The sequence below is a fragment of the Entelurus aequoreus genome, linkage group LG04 (assembly GCF_033978785.1).
Source record: "Entelurus aequoreus isolate RoL-2023_Sb linkage group LG04, RoL_Eaeq_v1.1, whole genome shotgun sequence".
NCBI classification, from domain to species: Eukaryota; Metazoa; Chordata; class Actinopteri; order Syngnathiformes; family Syngnathidae; genus Entelurus; species Entelurus aequoreus.
In genome coordinates this window covers 46,028,861-46,052,849 of record NC_084734.1, presented here as the reverse complement: position 1 = coordinate 46,052,849, position 23,989 = coordinate 46,028,861, and the positions used below count along the sequence as shown (strand labels likewise).

Below are 23,989 nucleotides of genomic sequence, written 5' to 3'. Positions count from 1 at the left end.
TTAGTCTCTAAGAGGTATATGTCTGTTTTTTGTCATTGTGGCTGTTCAAGGGGAACTGCACTTATTCTGGAATATTGTCTATCATTTATAATCATTATGAGAGACAAGAGCACATGTCTTTTGAGGGAGGGGGGTTGTAAAGATGACAAAAAAACGTTGCCTTCTAAGCCTTCAAAAGCAATTTCAAAACCCTCCATCAACATTTTGTATACACGCTGCAAGTCTATATATAATATAGTTACAGACACGTTCATAACAATATGTAATATGTACAATATTTACCATATTTTGCTCATTTTAATCATTGCCGGAACTAATTCTTTGGCGCATTTATTTCCGTTTCCATAGCAGCGCACATCTGACTTCTGGCAACAACCCCTTCCAGATACAAAACGCTTGTGTGTGTTCTAATCAAAGACGACTATTTTTGGACAAATGAGGATTAACAACCTTATCTTTTTTAATCTGAATTTTTGAAGAATGAACTACTGCTTCTAGAAGCCAGCATTAAGGAAGAGACGTTGGAGCAGACAGAAGCCAAGAGAGTGAGGTAAAAGTGAATCGAAGCTGCAAAATGTGGAATTTGAAGCCAAGCTATTTCGACTTAAATGGCGTGCTTACCCATAATTAACTGGAAAAAATGTCCCTGGCCAGCTGGACCAAACAGACAAATGTCCATTGAGTGAGTCACACTTTATATTGATCACGTCACGCGTGTTATTACAACTACAGTACATACGCTGTCTGGCTCGCTGTGTACAAACAAAACATGAAATGTGGTTTAATACTTTACAGATACTGTAATATGACTGTTCAGTCAGTACAGATTGGTGTCGTATCGCAGTGTTGTGCATTACAAACCCAAACCTGTTTCGTGTTAACGTAAAAGCTAGTTTATCTCTTGCTGTAGTTAGCTTTTACGACTAATACTGTAGCCAGCCAATGTGTTACTACGCTAGAAAAAGAGGTCCTTAGTGTTCTTAAATAACAATGTTGGAACATTTTGGTTACTATACAGGTTACGGAACGTAAATGAAGTATTGGTGACGGTTTTTGAATGCATTTTTAAAGTGATTTAGTGGTGGAATTGATTGCTCCCATTAGCTGCATTGCTAGCCACCAAGAACGAGCCAATTTGTACATGTCAGAAAGCTGATTGTGAACGATAGGCAAAATAAAAATTAAAAGAGTGCAGTTCCCCTTTAAGGCATTTGTGGCACAGTTGCTGAGTACAAGACAAATGTCCCTTAGTGAGACAATAAAGTATATTGTATTTATTCGTGGTATATTTACAGTTGTATTTTTTTTTTATGTATTAACTAGGGGTGTCCCGTTCTGATATTTATATCGGATATCGGTCTGATAGGGACACTGGTGTGAAATCAGAAAAAAATATTGGATATCGGCTTGCATTTAAAATCTATGATAAACTCAGATAAAAGCAGTCCTTCAGCACGTTTACTTGTTCAAAACTGGACCACAGGTTAACATTTAAATGTCTTCCAATAACCACACAGAGTTGGTCTTTTCTTGTATATTAGTCAAGTCATTTACAAAAGGTAAACATGGGAGGCTACTAGGAGCTTGCAGCTACACAACAGCTGAGCACACAATAGTACATAAACTAAACATACATAATAAGGTGTCCCTAATTGAACAATATTGCAATCTAAACCAGCACATTTGTCAAATTATTATAATTGCATATTACTTACACATACAAAGTCTCCAAGGAAAAAATATCCAGTAACACATCTCTAGATCATTCAACTTCCTGCGTCATGCGTATTTGGGTTTTGGCAACAGGTGGCGGTCACAATATTTATTAGAATAAGTGCATTTAAATAATAATTTAAATTATTATTATTTTAATAAATATTGTGACCGCCACCTGATGCCAAAACACAAATTAACACTCCACTAAAGTTAAAGTTAAAGTACCCCTGATAGTCACACACACACACACACACACACACACACACACACACACACACTAGGTGTGATGGAATTACCGTATCCTCTGCATTTGACCCATCCCCATGTTCACCCCCTGGGAGGTGAGGGGAGCAGTGAGCAGCAGTGGTGGCCACGCTCGGGAATCATTTTGGTGATTTAACCCCCAATTCCAACCCTTGATGCTGAGTGCCAAGCAGAGAGGCAATGGGTGCCGTTTTTATAGTCTTTGGTATGACTCGGACGGGGTTTGAACTCACGACCTTCCAGTCTCAGGGCAGACACTCTAACCACAAGGCCACTGAGCAGGTTTTTCTTTTAGACTGCATGCGACCCCGAACAGGACAAGCGGTAGAAAATGGATGGATGGATGATTTGAAATGTCTACAAACTGAGTACAAGAAGTGAACATGTGTTAGTAATTAATATGAAGTGTGAAAAAGGGTAGGATTTAGTAAGTGTTGCTTCTTCCTACTCCTTTTTGGACGTGTAAATAAAATGTAAAAATGTGATGCCTCATTTTGAAACTGTATATATGTTCAAATCAACCAACCAACCATATCTGTCATAAGGTTTATAAATAAAGTTTGTATGGTTTAGTATTTGTGTACTTATCATTGTTATCTGAGTATTTTCACCTGATCAAACCTTTTCTAACAGTCCACGCTACAAAATAAAAAGTATGTACTTTCATGCCTTATGTGAGTGTGTCAGACTCTTTATTCATCATGGACCACATTACAGTTACAACTACCTTCAGAGGGCCACTTATAACTGCAAACCCATGTAAATATATAATCGCCTCATGGTATTATTACACAATTGTCCCTTCATGTGATTATTGTTATTTACCAACACATTGTTTTGGAATCAGAAGTCAATATGACAAGCAGATATTCAAGTTCAGCTTGGAATAGCTTGTTGCATCAAATAATATTGAGTTAAGAACTGCAGTTGTATGCGGTACAATCATTTTCTGTCTAAATGTAAATCTATTTAACAAGAAAGACAAAGTTCTTTATTAACGCACATTATTTCCATGCTGTCACGGGACACATAAAATCATGTGAACGTTGAGTAAACGTTGAGTTTAACACCTGTGCCTTAGTGTTTTTGCTACCTACAATTGTTCTCTGTTTGACTAGTTTCACTTGACCAGAACTTTTTTAACCTTCCACACTACAAAATAATAATTATGTATTTTGATTCCTGCTAAAATCGTGTCGGAATAATGTCGGTGTCGGCCAATCCTCAAGGCACGGTTATCGGTATCGTATCGGAGTTGAAAAAGTTCGGGACACCATTTTCTATTAATCAGTTAATAGTTTTTGTATTTTGCTCTTTCAGACATGATGAAAACCTGCATCCAGATGAATAATACTCTGCTAAGAGTTAAACATTTGTGCAAAAAAAATGTGCAAAAGGAACCTTTGTCTTGAACATGAATGAATATCACTCATTGTTTTATAGTGCTCCATAAATAAACAGTGTTGTTACTCCTGCTATTTAAATCTGATGATATTTCCCCTCAAATACTTCTTAATTAGCAGTTGATGTTTTCCCGTCTTTGATCAAAGCGTCTTTATGTACTGTAGCCATCTTTTTTTGGTTTCAGATCAAGCACTCAAGCTTGCTCTCTCATCTCCTCCTCCTCCTCGCCAGACTGAAAGAAGCAAACAGCTTTCGAAAGGAAAACAGAACAGCTTCGGGCTTCATTCCTGTGTTGATATTCACCTGCTTTTCAGCTAGCTAGCTGCTAAGCTAGCGCGGAGAAAGGCAGCGCCGGTCAGTAAGAAGCTACTCCTACAGACCGCGACCACTTCCCTGAGGACAGCAGGAACTTCACTCGGTGACAGAAAACACTGTGAGTAATGGCTTCCTGCGCGTCTTGCACCATACTCACGGAGAGGTTGGCTCTGCTAGAGGGCCGTGTCCGCCAGTTAGAGCAGAGTAATGTCGTAACTTTAGATGTTGCGGACACATCTGCTAGCGTTAGCTGTAGCGAGCTAACTAGCCCAGCTTGTAGCAGTCCTAAGCGGCCTACAAGCTACGGTGTACCGGTTGAGACGCATAATAGATTTAGCTCTTTAGCTAGTCCTACACCCCAGTCTACCGGGCACCACACCTTAGTTATAGGGGACTCCATCACCCGAAACATAAAGCTTAGCAAACCAGCCACAATAAAGTGTATCCCCGGGGCCAGAGCACCTGACATTGAAGCTAATCTTAGGGAGCTAACTCGCAACAGGCCTAGTAAACACGTACGACAGGCTAATCGCACCACTAATTATGCGAATATAGTTGTACACGTTGGCTCCAATGACACTAGAATGAGACAGTCAGAGATTACAAAGAGAAACATAGCCAGGACTTGTGATCTCGCCAGAAAGATGTCCAGGCATCGAGTAATTGTCTCTGGCCCCCTGCCTGCGAGAGGCAATGATGAGAGATATAGCAGATTAGTCTCGCTTAACAAGTGGTTGGCTAGCTACTGTAGGACGCAGGGACTAACGTTTATTGATAACTGGCCCTCTTTCTGGGGCAAACCAGGCTTGCTGATGAGAGACGGCCTTCACCCTAACCAGGAAGGCGCCATCATCCTGTCTAGAAACATAGACTACTATTTAAGTCTCACTTGACTGACTACACTAGAGCAAGCCCGGTCACAGGCAATTACAATGTCTGTTAGTCCGGGTGAGGAGTCAGTTAAGCTAGAACTAGCCAGCGCCAGGCTGGATAATCCATGTACGCATAGCAATTCTCTTAGAATAATACACAATTCACATAATGTTTTTTCTGTTGTGTCTGTGTCAGAGGTGGACATGCATTCTACTGAGGTGGCAAATTATGATATGTCCAGTCTATTGCAGCACCAAGCAAACAATCGGAAAATTCCCGTCATATCAATTCCTAGATATGGTCGAAACTATTTAAAGTGCACTACGCATAATAAACGCAACATTGTTAATATTGCCACTACAGATAATCTTAACAAAAACTCGTCAAAACAGCCCAATACCTATAATATGGGCTTTTTAAACATAAGATCATTGTCTCCCAAGGCGTTATTGGTTAATGAGGTCATTAGAGACAACAATCTTAACGTCATTGGTCTTAGCGAAACCTGGCTCAAACCGGACGAATTTTTTGCACTCAATGAGGCATCTCCTCCTAACTATACGAATGCGCATGTTGCCCGCCCTCTTAAAAGGGGAGGGGGTGTCGCACTAATATACAATGAAAATTTCAACCTTACCCCTAACCTAAATAATAAATATAAATCGTTTGAGGTGCTTACTATGAGGTCTGTCACACCGCTACCTCTCGACCTGGCTGTTATCTACCGCCCCCCTGGGCCCTATTCGGACTTTATCAGTGAATTCTCAGAGTTCGTTGCTGATCTAGTGACGCACGCCGACAATATAATCATAATGGGGGACTTTAATATCCATATGAATACCCCATCGGACCCTCAGTGCGTGGCGCTCCAAACCATAATTGATAGCTGTGGTCTTACACAAATAATACATGAACCCACGCATCGCAACGGTAATACAATAGATCTAGTGCTTGTCAGGGGTGTCACCACCTCCAAAGTTATGATACTTCCATATACTAAAGTAATGTCCGATCATTACCTTATAAAATTTGAAGTTTTGACTCTTTGTCAACAAGCTAATAATAATAATAACTGCTATAGCGGCCGCAACATTAATGCTGCCACAACGATGACTCTTGCTGACTTACTGCCTTCGGTAATAGCACCATTCCCAAATTATGTCGGCTCTATTGATAAACTCACTAACAACTTTGACGATGCCTTGCGCGAAATTATTGATAGTATAGCACCGCTAAAGCAAAAAAGGGCCCCTAAAAGGCGCACCCCATGGTTTACAGAAGAAATTAGAGCTCATAAATTATCATGTAGAAAACTGGAACGCAAATGGCGCGCGACTAAACTTGAGGTTTTCCATCAAGCATGGAGTGATAGTTTAATAACTTATAAACGCATGCTTACCTTAGCTAAAGCTAAATACTACTCAAATCTCATCCGCCTCAACAAAAACGATCCTAAATTTCTGTTTAGTACAGTAGCATCGCTAACCCAACAAGGGACTCCTCCCAGTAGCTCCACCCACTCGGCAGATGATTTTATGAATTTCTTTAATAAGAAAATTGAACTCATTAGAAAGGAGATTAAAGACAACGCATCCCAGCTACAACTGGGCTCTATTAACACAAATACGACTGTATATACGACGGACACTGCCCTCCAAAATAGTCTCTCTATTTTTGATGAAATAACATTAGAGGAATTATTACAGCGTGTAAGTGGGATAAAACAAACAACATGTTTACTTGACCCACTTCCTGGGAAACTTATCAAGGAACTGTTTGTATTATTAGGTCCATCAGTGTTAAATATTATAAACTTATCACTTTCCTCCGGCACTGTTCCCCTAGCATTCAAAAAAGCGGCTATTCATCCTCTGCTCAAAAGACCTAACCTCGATCCTGACCTCATGGTAAACTACCGACCGGTCTCCCACCTTCCGTTTATTTCCAAAATTCTCGAAAAAACTGTTGCACAGCAGCTAAATGAACACTTAGTGACTAACAATCTCTGTGAACCTTTTCAATCCGGTTTCAGGGCAAATCACTCTACGGAGACAGCCCTCGCAAAAATGACTAATGATCTATTGCTAACGATGGATTCTGATGCGTCATCTATGTTGCTGCTTCTTGATCTTAGCGCCGCTTTCGATACCGTCGATCATAATATTTTATTAGAGCGTATCAAAACACGTATTGGTATGTCAGACTTAGCCTTGTCTTGGTTTAACTCTTATCTTACTGACAGGATGCAGTGCGTCTCCCATAACAATGTGACCTCGGACTATGTCAAGGTAACGTGCGGAGTTCCCCAGGGTTCGGTTCTTGGCCCTGCACTCTTTAGTATTTACATGCTGCCGCTGGGTGACATCATACGCAAGTACGGTGTTAGCTTTCACTGTTATGCTGATGACACTCAACTCTACATGCCCCTAAGGCTGACCAACACGCCGGACTGTAGTCAGCTGGAGGCGTGTCTTAATGAAATTAAACAATGGATGTCCGCTAACTTTTTGCAACTCAACGCTAAGAAAACGGAAATGCTGATTATCGGTCCTGCTAGACACCAACATCTATTTAATAATACCACCTTAACATTTGACAACCAAACAATTAAACAAGGAGACTCGGTAAAGAATCTGGGTATTATCTTCGACCCAACTCTCTCGTTTGAGTCACACATTAAGAGTGTTACTAAAACGGCCTTCTTTCATCTCCGTAATATCGCTAAAATTCGTTCCATCTTGTCCACTAGCGACGCTGAGATCATTATTCATGCGTTCGTTACGTCTCGTCTCGATTACTGTAACGTACTATTTTCGGGCCTCCCTATGTCTAGCATTAAAAGATTACAGTTGGTACAAAATGCGGCTGCAAGGCTTTTGACAAAAACAAGAAAGTTTGATCATATTACGCCTATACTGGCTCACTTGCACTGGCTTCCTGTGCACTTAAGATGCGACTTTAAGGTTTTACTACTTACGTATAAAATATTACACGGTTTAGCTCCAGCCTATCTCGCCGATTGTATTGTACCATATGTCCCGACAAGAAATCTGCGTTCAAAGAACTCCGGCTTATTAGTGATTCCCAGAGCCAAAAAAAAGTCTGCGGGCTATAGAGCGTTTTCTATTCGGGCTCCAGTACTCTGGAATGCCCTCCCGGTAACAGTTAGAGATGCTACCTCAGTAGAAGCATTTAAGTCCCATCTTAAAACTCATTTGTATAATCTAGCCTTTAAATAGACCCCCCCTTTTTTTAGACCAGTTGATCTGCCGTTTCTTTTCTTCTCTCCTCTTCTCCCCTGTCCCTTGCGAGGGGGAGTTGCATAGGTCCGGTGGCCATGGATGAAGTGCTGGCTGTCCAGAGCCGGGACCCCGGGTGGACCACTAGCCTGTGCATCGGTTGGGGACATCTCTGCGCTGCTGACCCGTCTCCGCTTGGGATGGTTTCCTGTTGGCCCCGCTGTGGACTGGACTCCCGCTGATGTGTTGGATCCACTGTGGACTGGACTTTCACAATGTTATGTCAGACCCACTCGACATCCGTTGCTTTCGGTCTCCCCTAGAGGGGGGGGGTTACCCACATATGCGGTCCTCTCCAAGGTTTCTCATAGTCATTCACCGACGTCCCACTGGGGTGAGTTTTTCCTTGCCCGTATGTGGGCTCTGTACCGAGGATGTCGTTGTGGCTTGTACAGCCCTTTGAGACACTTGTGATTTAGGGCTATATAAATAAACATTGATTGATTGATTGATTGATCTCTGCAGGATCATTTTCGGTGAGGGAAAGCCAGGAGCTGCCTGAAGCAAGACGAGCTCTCAAACAGAAATAGGGCAGCCTCTTTTATTTTTTATTCTGGCATCATCCAACTTCCTAAACTGGATGTTTTTTGTGCCATGCAGTGAAGCAAACTTACCTGACTGGATGGTTCCCTTGATTGTCTGCGTGGTGACCATCAGCTCCTGGTCTGCTTCCGACAGGGGCGCGCCTCGGGTCATCATGGTGGCAGTGGGAAACAGGGAGTTGTCGGGCGGGGCTTGTTGGGCGCCGTCTGTCGCAGATTCCTCCAGAGGCTCAAAAATTAGAGGGAGGGCCTCAGACGACATGGTGCCCTCTGTGGCGTCCTCCTGAGATGGCGGCGCAACAGTGTCTGCGGTTGTCAGTGAAAAAATGAGAGGTGCGTTTGAGGGCACAACATTTTTTACATGCTGTTGTCCTAGAACAGGGATACTCAAACTGTGGTATGTGTACCAGTAATGGTACGCGGGCTCCATCTAGTAGTAGGACAAATACTCACTCAATTAAAGTACAGTGTTTTATTTTCCTATACTTTAACAGTGTTACTGTTCAAACTCTGTGTAATGTTACAGAGGCCATAAATATTAAATGTAAATAAAACTTCTGCCTTGTTTTTAATGACAACTTAGGCCTACTGAGCTACAGTTGGTCATTATGGTGGTAACAATTTTTTTCGGAGATGGGATTTGGTGAAAAAAGTTGGAGAACCACTTCTGTCCGAGGAAAGACAAATACTGAACTTAGCAGGCGAGAACTGTAAATGGCTGCGTGCGCTTTCATTTGCTGCCATCTTGTGACAATGTAGTAGTACTACAGCTACTTTTAAATGAATGTGTTTTTCACCATGGCTAAGGTCTGCGCTCGACTTAGTGATGAGTGAAATTTATTTTTCTTTACCAATGACTGTCTCACACACTAGGTGTGGTGAAATTTGTCCTCTGCATTTGACCCATCCCCTTGTTCACCCCCTGGGAGGTGAGGGGAGCTGTGAGCAGCAGCGGTGGCGGCGCCCGGGAATCATTTTTGGTGATTTAACCCCCAATTCCAACCCTTGATGCTGAGTGCCAAGCAGGGAGGTAATGGGTCCCATTTTTATAGTCTTTGGTATGACTCAGCCGGGGTTTGAACTCACAACCTACCGATCTCAGGGCGGACACTCTAACCACAAGGCCATATTGTAGTTACTGTCAAGAATAAAATCTTTCATATTCTTTATCCAGGAAAATACGGAGAGGTTTTCTTTAGCTGCTGTGTCAAGATCAAAATGTTCCGCTGTGACATCTTTGAACACAGAAGTTTGGCGTTCACAATGTAGCTGTTACACAATGACAAAGAATACTGCAGTGGAAAGAAAAAATACTCTTTCAAATAAATTTACGTTTATTTTTTTGTCCAAATGATTTCTAAAAGCAGCCTGAAAATTGTCATCTCAATTGGAGGAGCAGATATTGACTTAGACAGCATCCTTTAAACAGCATGGAGACCATGTTAAAAAGCCAAATTGGGGCAGCACAATAACAAGGCCCTGGGTTCGATCCCTGGGCTCTGGGTCTTTCTGTGTGGAATTTGCATGTTCTCCCCCGTGACTGCGTGTGTTCCCTTTGGGCACTTCGGCTTCCTCCCACATCCAAAGAAATGCACCTGGGAGGCTGATTGGCAACACTAAATTGGCCCTAGTGTGTGAATGTTGTCTGTCTATCTGTGTTGGCCCTGTGATGAGGTGGCGACTTGTCCAGGGTGTACCCCACCTACCGCCCGAATGCAGCTGGGATAGGCTCCAGCACCCCCCGCGCCCCCAAAAGGGACAAACGGTAGAAGATGGATGGATGCCTAAATAGAACTATGAAGACCTGGTTGTGCAAATTTAAGTCCAAGTAATACATATTGTAATTGTTGGTCCAAACCACCGTATTTTCGTTGTCGAAAATAACAGAAATTAAAAGCTTTGTTGTTGTTTTGTGCAGGAAAGCAATGTGCTTTATTCAACACGGTCATGGATGACCACATTATAGCGACTTTGGTGATTTGTTAGCATGAAGAAAATGTCCTTAATAGTATTAATAAACTAGATGAATAAATCTCTCGTAGGCTCAACAGCAGATACTGAATCTTGATATTGCTGGCAAACATTGCTGAACTACAGAGACATTTATAGCTAAACAATGAGACCAGATATGAACTTCACACCATAAAAAATTGTAGATGAGACTAATATTTGTAGCAGGAAATCAACTGCAAACAAGCATATCTTTTTCTCATTAGCATCAACGTCACAGCAGCAAGGCACTCGTTATGCCAATCACATACATTATACCTATGCACGAAAAAGCCCAACATTGTCTTTCATTATATAATGATTTATTTGTGGACCCCTCAGGTCTAAGGACATGATGTGCCTCCAATCTTTTCTTCTTGTAAGTGTCAAGGAAGTTTGGTCGAGGCAAGCACTGAATGGTTATGATGTAATGATGAATGGTTTAAATATTTTGAAAATTATTTTTCTTAAGAGTGCATAAATCCACTCCATTCCATTTTAAATATTCTTACATGATCATGCCATCCTGCCTTGACCCTGCAGGATGTTCTTTAAAGCCCCGCATGCAACAGAATATAACTTACACCACCTGCATGTTCAAAGTGGAGCACTGTGTTTATTACTGTAGTTTGCAGTGGTGTAAGATTGTAGTGCATCATACTGAGAGCTGTTTCTAATACCATGAAGATAAATAAGGTCAACGTGATGTTAGAAATGCAGTGCAGAAACCCAATAATAAACAGTGGTACAATGAACACTATTATCTTTGGAAAGGCAACATTGCTGGAATAGATCTCACTAGATCACTGATTTTCAACCTTTTTTGAACCAAGGCACATTTTTTGCGTTGAAAAATACTGGAGGCACACCACCAGCAGAAATCATTAAAAAACGAAACTCAGTTGACAGTAAAAAGTCATTGTCGCAATTGTTGGGTATGACTTTAAACCATAACTAACCATGCATCACTATAGCTATTGTCTCAAAGTAGGTGTACTGTCACGACCTGTCACATCGCACTGTGACTTATTTTGAGTTTTTTGCTGTTTTCCTGTGTCTAGTGTTTTAGTTCTTGTCTTGCGCTCCTATTTTGGTGGCTTTTTCTCGTTTTTTGGTATGTTCCTGTAGAAGTTTCATGTCTTCCTTTGAGCAATATTTCCCGCATCTACTTTGTTTTAGCAATCAAGAATATTTCAGTTGTTTTTACCCTTCTTTGTGGGGACATTGTTGATTGTCATGTCATGTCATGTTTGGATGTACATTGTGGATGCCATCTTTGCTCCACATTAAGTCTTTGCTGTCTTTAGTTTCGTTCTGCATAGCCTTCCCTAAGCTTCAATGCCTTTTCTTAGGGGCACTCATCTTTTGTTTATTTTTGGTTTAAGCATTAGACACGCTGCCTCCCGCTGTTTCTGACATCTACAAAGCAATTATCTGATTGATTGATTGATTGAGACATTTATTAGTAGATTGCACAGTACAGTACATATTCCGTACAATTGACCACTAAATGGTAACACCCGAATAAGTTTTTCAACTTGTTTAAGTCGGGGTCCACGTTAATCAATTCATGGTATAAATATATATAATCTACCGGCTGCCACCTACTGATATGGAAGAGTATTACACGGTTACTTTGCCGAGCTCTAGACAGCACCGACACTCAACAACAACACATCATTTGCACATTATAATTACTGGTTTGCAAAAAAATATTTTTAACCCAAATAGGTGAAATTAGATAATATCCCACGGCACACCAGACTGTATCTCACGGCCCACTAGTGTGCCGCGGCCCAATGGTTGAAAAACACTGCATTAGATGATGCAGTAATGTTGTCATTTGATCGCATTTCTTACCTCCACCAGATCTGGCGGCCTCAGTCCAGAGGCTCTCCGTGCTGTCGTCTTTGGGCATCATGTTGGATTCAATGTCAGGTAAGAGTGGTTCTGGTGGTGTGGGCATTAGTGGACCTTCATTAGCCAACAATGGTAAGGTCATGAAGGTCTGAGGGGAGGCAGGTGAAGGAATGGCCCTGGAGGAGGCAGGACTTTTGATCCCAAATGATGAATTTGAATGCTCGGTGGAAGATGTCCAGTTTGTCTCTACATCTTCGTCATGTGTGCTGATGTACTCCATGTCTCTTGGGGTCCTTGTTCTGGGAGAAATCAGCAAAGCTTCACGGTGGCTCTTCTTTGTGCTTCTTCGACGTGCAGCTTCCTGCATCCTCCTTCTTGTCTCAAATGTGCTCAGCCCGGATTCCCCATGGAAATTGTTGTCGCTATGGACGGAGACCCCTAAAGGTCTCCATGTTAGTCCACGTGAGCTCACGTCCACATGACTGCCATCTCTTGACCTGGATGCCGATGGGTGCTGTAGGACTGGACCTCCACACACAGACAGACATGCTCCAGCCAGGAGGAAGTGGTAGAGCGAGTCGGACATCAGCATCTTCTGTCTGCTCTCAGTGCCTGCAGTGGTACACATCCATGATAAATGCTAAGAGGCTTAAATAGACTATTGGAACTTGTATTACTGTGTGAGGCTGCTCCTTAAAGGGCCAGTGCATGTGTTTTTACATTGTGTCTACTTTGGTGTAGTAGTTGCACAATTTTGATTTTTTTGTGCAAATTAACAGACACTTTACCCCCAAAACACATTCTCGCTTGTGCAAGCATTCATGTAAAATACAAAAAAAAAATATGTTTTTAATTTATTTTGCAGCCCCTTGATTGCACTTATTAGCAGATCCGCTGTGTCATGATCACAAAATCCGAGCTGAGTCACTGTAAGCATGATCGTCAAGTGGTGCACACTAATTTAAAAAAAATCAAATCCAAGCCCACTTTCCCCGTTCAGGCTTTTTTTTGTGCAGCCACGTATGATTAGTAAACAAGCAAGCGCTGATAAATAAATATTATTGTATATTATGTGCCATCGAGAGCATATTGATAGTGAAAGTCGCATAGGGCTAAATGAAATAACCCCAAGTATCGTTACCTTGCAGCGATCGTCATGATGGAGGATGCAAAGGACACGACGGGAATGTGGGTTCTTGTGTGAGGATGCAGGGAGGAGAGAAGGTTCGGCGGAGTGGTGGCGGCTTCACGTCTCCTTCAGCATGCACCGCTCCAGTGGCTGCCACCAGACACTCAAGCAAAAAAGGTACTTAAAAGTGTAAATTAGACATTCATTCCAATGAATTGTCAAAAGGTGTATTCTCCCACGCGTGTCCTTACACATATGCACAAAAATACAAACATTTCAATTCTAACAATCAAAATAATAGTCGAGGCTCAAGTACTATTTTTGTCACATTTTTGAACAGGCGCTTTTTGTGTGACGTCGTCGCGCCTCTCAAGCCCCCGCCCAACCCAGCCACAATTCAACAGATTGACTCCCTCTCCTCCTCCAATGATGGTGATAATGTGAAAAAAAAGATCGTCAAAGCTGACTTCCACGGCGTTTTTTCGCTGTTAAGGTGGTCTTAAACAACTCGACGATGCCATTATTTGATGATCTTGGAAGTGGAGCGGAGAAGACTGCCATCGTCATCGACTTGGGAGCAGCGTACACAAAGTGAGTGCTAGTAATCGTTAGCATTCAGCCATCTGCCGTCGCTCGCTCTCATGATTCCCCCCCCCCCCCCCCCCCCCCCCCACAAAAATGACTGTGATTTGTATTACACTGAACATAATTATACACTTCGAACATTGCTCGCTTGTTGTCGAGTCAAATCAGGAAACTGAAAGGGAGGTGATAAATTCATGCTAACCTTGTCAGTGTTAGCTACTGCAGAGCCAACTAAACCAGATTAAATGCTGTAAGAAGAAACACTACTTATGACATAGACATTTAACATTGTCAACATTTGTCCATGTATGTGCGTCATGCAGTTATAATTGTCCATTTGTTATGTTGGATTAAGATTAGTTTATTTCAAATGTGACAATGCAATTTCATAAAAAAACATGACTAAACATGGTTAACAAAGCCAGAATTAGCCAGAAGACTAGTTTTCATCTGTAGTCCCCTGGCCATGACGTAAAAAAGGCAGTAAAATTACAATTTAAAAGAAAAAAATAAATATATAAAATACCACATCACAACATAGCATCAAAACAGGCTACGGTTTTAATGCATTATAAAAGCTTTCCTACATTGGCAAATGCAAAATGTCCCCTGATGTCTTTAAACGGATTAGTTTGATGTAACCTGATTTCTGTCTGTCATGTGGCATGAAATATGTTTTTCAATTTCTAATATTCATGATCCCCCTGCCATTGACCTCAATTGTTGTACACAAAGTAAATACACAGTAATCTGAATATTTTCTAATCTTAAATACATAATCTGAGCCATTCCCCCCTATTTAACTGCGCCACTTAATGTGGTGTAGTGTGGTTAACTAATTTTTACAGTCCGTCCCTGTTGAGATTTAGTCACTCAGGCACAATAACCTCGCCTACAGCAAATCACATGGCAATGATGTACAAGAAGCAGAAATGAAGACATCTTTGTCCCATAATTTAGTCAGCATAGGCCCGTTTATCTAATTTAGCTATGTGTGAGGTTTGGAGTTAGGCCGATATTATCGGCCGATAAATGCTTTAAAATGTAATATCGGAAATTATTGGTATCGTTTTTTTATTATCAGTATCGTTTTTTAAAATTTAATTTAATTTTTGTTATTAAATCAACATAAAAAACACAAGATACACTTACAATTAGTGCACCAACCCAAAAAAAACTCCCTCCCTCATTCACACAAAAGGGTTGTTTCTTTCTGTTATTAATATTCTGTTTCCTACATTATATATCAATATATATCAATACAGTCTGCAAGGGATACAGTCCGTAAGCACACATGATTGTGCATGCTGCTGGTCCACTAATAGTACTAACCTTTAACAGTTAATTTTACTCATTTTCATATAAATACTAGTTTCTATGTAGCTGTTTTTATATTGTTTTACTTTCTTTTTTATTCAAAAAATTTTATTTAATTTATTTATCTTATTTTATTGTATTTTATTTTTTAAAAAGGACCTTATCTTCACCATACCTGGTTGTCCAAATTAGGCATAATAATGTGTTAATTCCACGACTGTATATATCGGTATCGGTTGATATCGGTATCGGTAATTAAAGAGTTGGACAATATCGGATATCGGCAAAAAGCCATTATCGGACATTCCTAGTTGGAGTATTACAAACGGCTTCAAACTACAAGCAAACTTATTTTCTGTCAGTTAGATGTGATCACTGTTTAATATATTCTTTGTAAAGGCGGATTTTATCTTGTGCTGGATTTCTGTGCAGCTTTACCTAATGTAGTGTCCTGTGATTTTCTTTTCCTGTGCAGATGCGGCTTTGCAGGGGAAACGGGGCCCAGGTTCATAATTCCGAGCGAGATCCGGATGCCAGGCCAGCGGCAGGCCACCAAAGTGGTCCAGTACAACATCAACACAGAAGAGCTCTATGTCATCCTCAAAGAGTTTATCCACACACTCTACTTCCGGTAAGAAGAGTGTTGTATGAAAAAAGGAAAATAATTCAGTTGTTTCCTTGCTTTCCATCACCAGGCACCTGCTGGTGAACCCTCGCGACAGAAGAGTGGTCATTATCGAGTCCATCCTCTGCCCGTCCCACTTCAGGGAGACGCTCAGCAAGGTTTTCTTCAAACAGTTTGAGGTAACACAAGCGTCTTACGTCAACCTCCTTTAAGACATGCACATATGGTGTAATATTTATGTGTGGTTGTTTCTTAGGTGCCCTCGGTGCTGTTTGCACCAAGTCACCTGATGGCCATCATGACTCTGGGTATCAACTCTGCTCTTGTGATGGACTGCGGCCACACAGAGACGCTTGTGCTGCCTGTATCCTTTAATGTCAGTGTCTGTGTTGCTTTTAAACTGAGAGGTTTAATGGGAATGTGGATGTTAACCCCTTAACTCTATAGGCAGGTTTACGAGTGCACGCCCATCCTGCCGGCGTGGGAGGCGTTGCCTTTAGGCGGAAAAGCCATCCACAAGTAAGATTCCTTAATGTCTGTGTGACAAACACATAAAGGTATATACCGCTTTCATATATTTTCTGTGTTTACATTTAGAGAACTAGACACCGTTCTTGTGGAGCAGTGCACCGTAGACACAGACACCACCACTGGACAAACTGTACCAGCCAGCATTGGTAATTATTATGTTTTCCACTGGACTGCAACCTATTTGTGGTGGTAGGTTGCCAGCGAGTCTAGTTCAGGGGTGGGCAATTAATTTTTACCGGGGGCCGCATGAGCAACCTGAGCACTGCTGGAGGGCCACACCGACAATATTTCAATTACATTTTTCTGAAATTATTTTTGATATACCGTAAGATAAATAATAATAATAATAATAATTTCATTTAACCTAACTTAACTTTATACAAAAGCAGATTGCTTTTGATGGTTTTATTTTTAACACTGTCTTACACAACACTTCAATACAATGCAAAAATTTCAATTTCTGTCACTTTATCCTGCATCCTCTTTAAAAGTCTCAACATTTTCCCCCATCAGATTTGGACAACCATCTGTTGTCACACCTGCCAGCTTGTCCCATTTCAGTCCTAACATGTCCAAACACGTTTTTACCTATCTGAACAAGTCATTACCTGTGGTTGTCTCTTTAATTGACTGCATGACTGCCAGCTACTCCGTGATTTGAAAGTCTGCAGTTATCCCACGTAAGAAGATGAGCAGCTGGGCGGTGTCACGTACATCGCAGCTCTCATCTCATCTCTTCTCCGGGCATATCAGTGCAACAGAGTCCAATAAGCACTTCTTAATAAACTCTCCGTCAGAAAACGCCTTACTTTTTCTGGCGATTTTGTGAGAAATGACGAAACTTGTCCTGACGGCTGCATCTCTGGGGGTGTGAAATTTGGAAAAAAGTCCTTGTTGGGTTTGCAGTTTTACCATCAACGCATCAGCCTCCTTTGCGCGCGCTTCATCAGACAGATTCCGGTATTTTTCCTCGTGCTTCGTCGTGTAGTGGCGATTCAAATTATATTTTTTAAACACAGCAAGCTGTGTACCACAAATTAAGCACACGGCTTTACCTTTAATTTCTGTAAAGAAATACTTGGCAGTCCATGTCTTGTTGAAAACACGGCATTCGTCATCAACTTTTCTCTTTTTAGCGTCTCTGGGATACGCGGGCATCACTTGTCGCTGTGCACCTTCACTCACAGGTTACACACAGACATACGCCCATAAATAACACTTTTCAAAATAAAAGCAGCACAGTTGTATTGCACGCACGACATAGATGTTTTTTTAAATTTATTTTGTAATTTGTGATTGCCGCTGTTCACATTCACTCACAATCGCGCACGAGCATACGTCCACACAGAAGTAATACAAATAACGCTTTTCAAAACAAAAGCAGCACCGTTGTATTGCACACTCGACATAGATACTTTTTAAAATTTATTTTGTAATTTATGATTGGCCTCAAGCGGGCCGGACAGGGACGCACAAAGGGCCTGATGTGGCCCGCGCACCGCCGAATGCCCAGGTCTGGTCTAGATGATGTCATTGTCTATTTGCATAATTAGCCATAACGCAAGTGCACTTTGGAAACCTCTAGTTTACCTGGAAGGCCATGTGTTACTAAATGACGGAAGAGTGTCTCAAGCCTCTGTCTTCTTGATTCTTCTGAATCAAGAATGGATTCTGAATGAAAATCATGACCCCAAGAATCTGAATAAAATTGAGTCGTCCCGAGTGCTTACAATGCACACAATCTCCAGGCTTGTGGAGGTGCCTTGCATGTCTGGATCTCAGCTCTTTTGTGCCCGCTTGTATTTAAGTACTGAGTAAATGCATGACACAAGAAACACTTCCTGTCTTTTACTTGTAATGCATATCCAGTGCGAATATAAAGCCGAGTTATGGCGCATACCCCCACCCACCCAACAGGTAACGCCAAATCTATTTGTACGCAGTCCATATTGAGTTGTGGTAGGCCGCCACAGCTGAACAAATGTATGGAGGAAACTTGTAATGTTTGTTACATGAAGATGTGTGAATAACTCACACAATTACAGTGTATTTTAGTGCTATCTCACCTTTCAAACCAGATAGACCTGTTACTGTGTTAAGCTGAGACTTATAAAGCTGCTCACTCTAAATATTGATACAATTATTTGCATCCTATTGCTTGTATTCCATCACGTGACTTCTTCCCAGAAGTGAAAACCAGTGGTGGTCGACCAAGTCAAGATGGGAGCAAGAAGCGTGCAAACTATCTGAATACAAAAGAGGCTTAAATCTTCCTGCAAAAAGCAGATATGAGCACAAAAATCAAACTATGCAATGGAATAGATCCCTGTACTTTATAATAAAAGACTTGTCGAATGATATTAGGATTATACGTCGGTCGTGTTCCCAGACATATCGTACTATTGTGCTCCAGACGCCGTTCTACACGACAAAACAGATGAAAACTTGGAAAAGCATGGAGCTCTACAACTTGTTTGTGTGTGGCTGTGTCAAGTAAATTGGTATCAAGACTCTCCCGGAAAAATATGCATTGTTTTTGCTCGGGTAAAGTTTCATTTCATGATTTAACTTTGCGCCTACTAATGTTTATTGCAGTTGCACGCACCGTCTACGAGTAGCGTGTTTTTCCCTGTCTTTATCAAAATAAAACTGTAGATGTCAACATTATGTATGTGCTGAAATATTCATTTATGATTGCTACCTTTGGTAAAACCTTAACTCTTTTGCTGACATTTGCTTTCTTTTATTTAGACTCGCCGAGTTGGTGCTTTTCAAAACACTTGTAGCAAACGTGTTTAAGAAATACGAACAATATCAAGATAACACTCAAATGGGAAATAATGAACGTTAAAAGTATATAAAACAAACCTTTAACGAAGGGCAAACTCATGCATTCTTCAACTCTGCTCCCTTGGACTGCAGTGTGAGCTGCATGCTTTTCTCTTTTGTCGTTTCGTAAAATCTTGCACTCTTCCACCCTTTTTGATTGCCTCTCGAGGATCTCTGAAGAAATGTTTATCTTTTTTGCGATTTGAATAATTTGTACAGCCAAAAACAACACAAGCATAGGGCATTTTCTCTTCTAGTCAAGTCAAGTCAAGTCAACTTTATTTATATAGCACATTTTCAACAACTTTTTAGATTGCACCAAAGTGCTTTACAGGTTAAAAAAAGCATGGAGCAAACAAAAAACAAAACAAAACAAAAAAACCAACAACAACAAAAAAAAAAACTAAGCAAAACAAAAAAAACAAACAAAGAACATAAACAATGAGTGTGCTAAACAAGATAATGCAAATGCAATACGGTAAAAGGGGTCGAATAAAAAGTTAAAAAAAATTTGCAGAATAAAAAAAATAAAAAAAATAAAAGTGCTACAAATTGAAAAATACAACTAAAGCGAAGGGGTGGGAGGGGGGGGACTAGAAATGGTGGCCTAGTGGGCGGACTCAGCTCGGGTCAAAGGCCAGCGAGAAGAGGTAGGTCTTAAGGAGGGTTTTGAAGACCCCCAGGCTCCGGGCTGACCTAATGTGGAGGGGAAGGCTGTTCCAGAGCTTAGGGGCGGCAACGGAAAAGGCTCTGTCCCCTCTGGTCTTTAGCCTGGATCTGGGGACCGCCAAAAGCATTTGGTCAGCTGACCTCAAGGCTCTAGACGAGGTATGGTGATGCAGCAGCTCGGTCAAGTATTGTGGGGCCAGACCATTTAGGGATTTAAAAACAATTAAAAGTAATTTAAAATCAATGCGGTGACGGACAGGGAGCCAGTGGAGTGAGGCCAGCACTGGGGTGATGTGCTCGCGTTTTTTTGGTACTGGTGAGGAGACGGGCAGCCGCGTTTTGCACAAGCTGCAAACGGCGGAGTGATGCCTGATCAATGCCAGCGTACAGTGAGTTATTGTTGTCTAGCCGAGAAAGGCAAAATGACACCTAGTACCCATTGAAAACAGCTAGCTTCACCACCACATGTATTTAATGGGCGAACGTGAGCCAGACGTGGTGTCAGTAAAACCTAAGTAATTGCTGCAATTTTTACTGAACATTGTTTTTTCCTCAAAGGAACCATCCCAGAGGAGACTGTGGAGGACATTAAGGGTGAGTTAGACTGGACTTCTACCGAGTGTTGCATCTAGTTCAAGTCATATTTGCTTCTAGAACACGTTTCTCTCCTCCGACAGTGAGAACATGCTTCGTCAGCGACCTCCAGCGAGGCCTCAAGATTCAGAAGGCCAGGTTCACCCTGGACAGCACATCTGAGGTAAGAAAAATGTGCATACTTACTACATGAAGGTGTATACAGTTTATTGTGTATGACTAGTGCAGCTGCTTCTTCCTCTGTGTATGTTTGTAGCGTCCAGCCCCGCCTCCTGATGTGGACTATCCTCTAGATGGACAGAAAATCCTGCACATCAAAGGATCCATAAGGTGCATTTTCCTTGATTATTCTATAATGTTACTAATTGATGACACAGTTTTGTTTTAATGCTAGACGATGCTAAAGATGGATTTAGACATCACATACCTCATTTGGGGTTTAACTAGCTAACCTGACAACTAAAAATAGCATTTTCTAAGGTTTATTGGGAAATATATCAGAAATATATCACATGTATTGGGTTTATAATTTCATTGTTTAATTTACATAATTGGCCAACACATATGCAGGTAATAACATTTTATGGATGCTGTGGGAGGCAAAAAGTGAGCAATAAAAACAACTCGGTAGAAAATGGATGGATGGATGGAAAATAAATGAACTTGTTTAAAATAAATGAACTTGTTTTTGTGCTGAATTACCAGCGCCCTCTGTTGGTAACCGTCAGTAGTTGCTTTCATTATGTCTCCCATCACTTGAACTGCAAACGGCAAATGACTAGTTAGCATTAAATATGTCTTAAGGAGACGTCAATGGTGGTCACCTCCTTCTTTTCTTGGCAGGGACTCGCTGATGGAGATTCTGTTTGAGCAGGACAACGAGGAGAAGAGTGTGGCGTCGCTAATACTTGACGCTCTGGTGAAGGTACGCCAAGACCTACTCGTCTTTTCATGCGAGCGGCTAATTAGTTGGCCCGCCGAGCCTTGACAGGAATGCGTGGTTCCTCTAAGTAGGAAGCTGTTTGAGCTGTGACACCGTCTCCATTGTGCTTTTGTCGTCACATGTGGAGTTGATATAGGTTACCCTAATTAAATGAAGAACTGAATCATAGCATATCATAGTCATCCCTAAATGTGCTTCCCTTGTGTCTGTAAGTTATAATGCTTTTTAGTTTATTTTATAAACATATGAACACTACAAGAATAGTCAAATGGCATCAGAAAGCCTTGTAGGAGCTATTATCTACTTTCAGAGAGATAGTTTGTATTATTTGCTGTAATGCATCATGTCAATTGTCATTTTTAGTGCCCTATTGACACGCGCAAAGTGCTGTCTGAGAACTTGGTGGTCATTGGCGGAACAGCCATGTTGCCAGGCTTCCTGCACCGGCTCCTGGCCGAAATTCGTCTCTTAGTGGAGAGGCCCAAGTACTGCGACGTCCTGGCCAGCAAGACTTTCCGCATCCACTCACCACCCGCCAAGCCCAACTGCACCGCCTGGCTGGGAGGTTGGACGTTTTACTGCCTCTTTTGTTTTTTTACCCAGATGAACCTCTTTTGTTACATGATTTATTGTGTTCTGCTCTCCAGGCGCCATCTTCGGGGGGCTGCAGGACATCCTGGGCAGCAGGTCTGTGTCCCGCGATTACTACAACCAGATGGGACGCATCCCGGACTGGTGCTGTCTGAGCTGGCCTCCGCCGGAGTCCCTTTACGAGACTGGCGAGACCCCGCCCCCGTTAATGAAGAGAGCCTTCTCTACCGAAAAGTAGATTAAGTACACAACACTTCCTCTTATTTGCTAGATATTTAAATTACACGTCATATTTTTACATTTATCATGCATCTTCTTGTATGGATGTAAACTTTGAGGTTCCACCAAATGTCAACAGTGTTAAAACACACTCAGTGGGCAAAGTTCTTAATATTGGCGTTTATTTATTATTTGCACAGCTGGTGTTGGTCCAAGTCCTTAAATAAAACCTTCTGCACATGCAGACTCGTGTTCTAATCATTCCAGCTAAATTAACCTCTGATATGAATGAATGGAAAATGTCTTAGGTGAAGGAAAATGGGTGTTATTTTTTTCATGGTACGGTGCACAAAACTAAACAGAATTGCTTGATTAGGCAATTGGAGACAGGCAACCATCCATCTTTGTTATCTTGACGGCCATTCTTCAGCCCAAATAGGCTGCTTTATAAACACATCTGGACGCTTATAATCAACTGAATCCTTCAGCCTGCGTTTTCCACAATAAGCCCACCAAAAAATTGGAACATTGCAAAACAACCACTATTAACAGCACTAGTATGAATAGTAGCAAACACATTTTCTGTATGAATTAACTGATGTAACATTAAAATTGTGAGATGTTGATCGGAAATGCAGTATGCTACAATCTACACATTATTGTTGATGCATTAAACATGCATGGGTGTGGGGTTTCAATTTCACCACCAGAGAGCGCGCTTTTCTTTTTGTAATGTCTCAGCTGGGGCAAATGGCATCTTCTGCATCGTGTCTGTGCTTCATTAAATACACTTTTAAAAACTAGTCAAAACTGTCGAACTACTTTTAAGACTACCAAAACTCTGGTGATAAATGATAATGTGTTTCTGGTCACAACGACACACAAAACATTTGTAGCAAAATAATTCAAGGCTGTCAACTAATTGTTAATTTATGTATTTGTTATAGTGATTTGCATGTGTATTTTGCTTGAAAGAAAAGTCAACAAACCTGATACTTAATACTATATTAAAACCTGATGAAGGCTTTTTAGATTTGTAATTATTTTTGAGTTACATTATTTTGGACATAGGCTAATGTCCAAAAAACATGTTTTTTTTGCTGGAAAATTTCATACATATCAATATGTTGTTAATCAAGTAAGGTGCAATAGTAAGGAATATTTAACATATGGGATCATTGTCTGGGCTTTTTACGAGTGATACCTTATATTCAGCCCTTTGAGACACTTGTGATTTAGGGCTATATAAATAAACATTGATTGATTGATCACTGGGATGAGAGGATTTCCAGATTTGCGATTATGTTGTCATTATGGACTTACATGACCAAAAAACATGTTTGTTTTGTTTAAAATGTCACCAAAACAGATCAAAGCCCTAAATAGCTAAAAACAAAATGTAAACATCCAGAATTGTAGAGCAGTAAGGCTGGTACTAACATGCAATGTCAATACTGTAAAAGTAACAAAGGCAGCACACTGCACATTGAGCTAAAATTAAAATTGTCTGTGTTGTTGAGACTTTATGTTGTTATTGATTTTCTTCTAGACTTTTTTTGTATCCTGGCTCAGGTTAACTACAGGCAAGCAAGCACTTATGTAATATGCCCACAGTATTACACCCAAGCGAAAGAGCCTACGTCACTGGTTTCCCCGATGGTACATGAGAGTGTGTGTGCGCGTGTATATGTGTAT

At 41.2% G+C, this 23,989-nt stretch overlaps 2 protein-coding genes across 2 annotated transcripts in view; one reads left to right on the top strand and one right to left on the bottom strand.

Annotated features, from left to right (window-relative positions):
* Positions 1 to 13,804, bottom strand: part of LOC133648681 (armadillo-like helical domain-containing protein 4) — a 30,549-nt gene extending 16,745 nt beyond the window's left edge. The window contains exons 1-3 of the mRNA XM_062045007.1: positions 13,404 to 13,804; positions 12,263 to 12,874; positions 8,486 to 8,719 (exon numbers count right to left, since the gene is read on the bottom strand). Coding sequence (XP_061900991.1) covers positions 8,486 to 8,719; positions 12,263 to 12,854 — 826 coding nt within the window. The 5' untranslated portion in view covers positions 12,855 to 12,874; positions 13,404 to 13,804. The remainder of the gene's footprint in view (positions 1 to 8,485; positions 8,720 to 12,262; positions 12,875 to 13,403) is intronic.
* actr10 (actin related protein 10) lies at positions 13,746 to 22,538 on the top strand. The gene is made up of 12 exons (XM_062045006.1): positions 13,746 to 13,982; positions 15,769 to 15,924; positions 15,989 to 16,097; positions 16,175 to 16,282; positions 16,370 to 16,437; positions 16,516 to 16,595; positions 20,506 to 20,541; positions 20,625 to 20,704; positions 20,798 to 20,871; positions 21,385 to 21,466; positions 21,848 to 22,049; positions 22,132 to 22,538. Exons 1-12 carry the CDS (start codon positions 13,906 to 13,908, stop codon positions 22,311 to 22,313), a joined length of 1,254 nt encoding a protein of 417 aa, XP_061900990.1. The 5' UTR covers positions 13,746 to 13,905; the 3' UTR covers positions 22,314 to 22,538.
* Positions 22,539 to 23,989: the final 1,451 nt, after the last annotated feature.

Coding starts and splice junctions, on each gene's coding strand:
- actr10 (XM_062045006.1), top strand. CDS start 13,906: ATGCCATTATTTGATGATCTTGGAAGTGGAGCGGAGAAGACTGCCATC. Junction 16,596..20,505: donor AACTGTACCAGCCAGCATTG/GTAATTATTATG, acceptor TTTTCCTCAAAG/GAACCATCCCAGAGGAGACT. Junction 20,705..20,797: donor CCCTGGACAGCACATCTGAG/GTAAGAAAAATG, acceptor GTATGTTTGTAG/CGTCCAGCCCCGCCTCCTGA.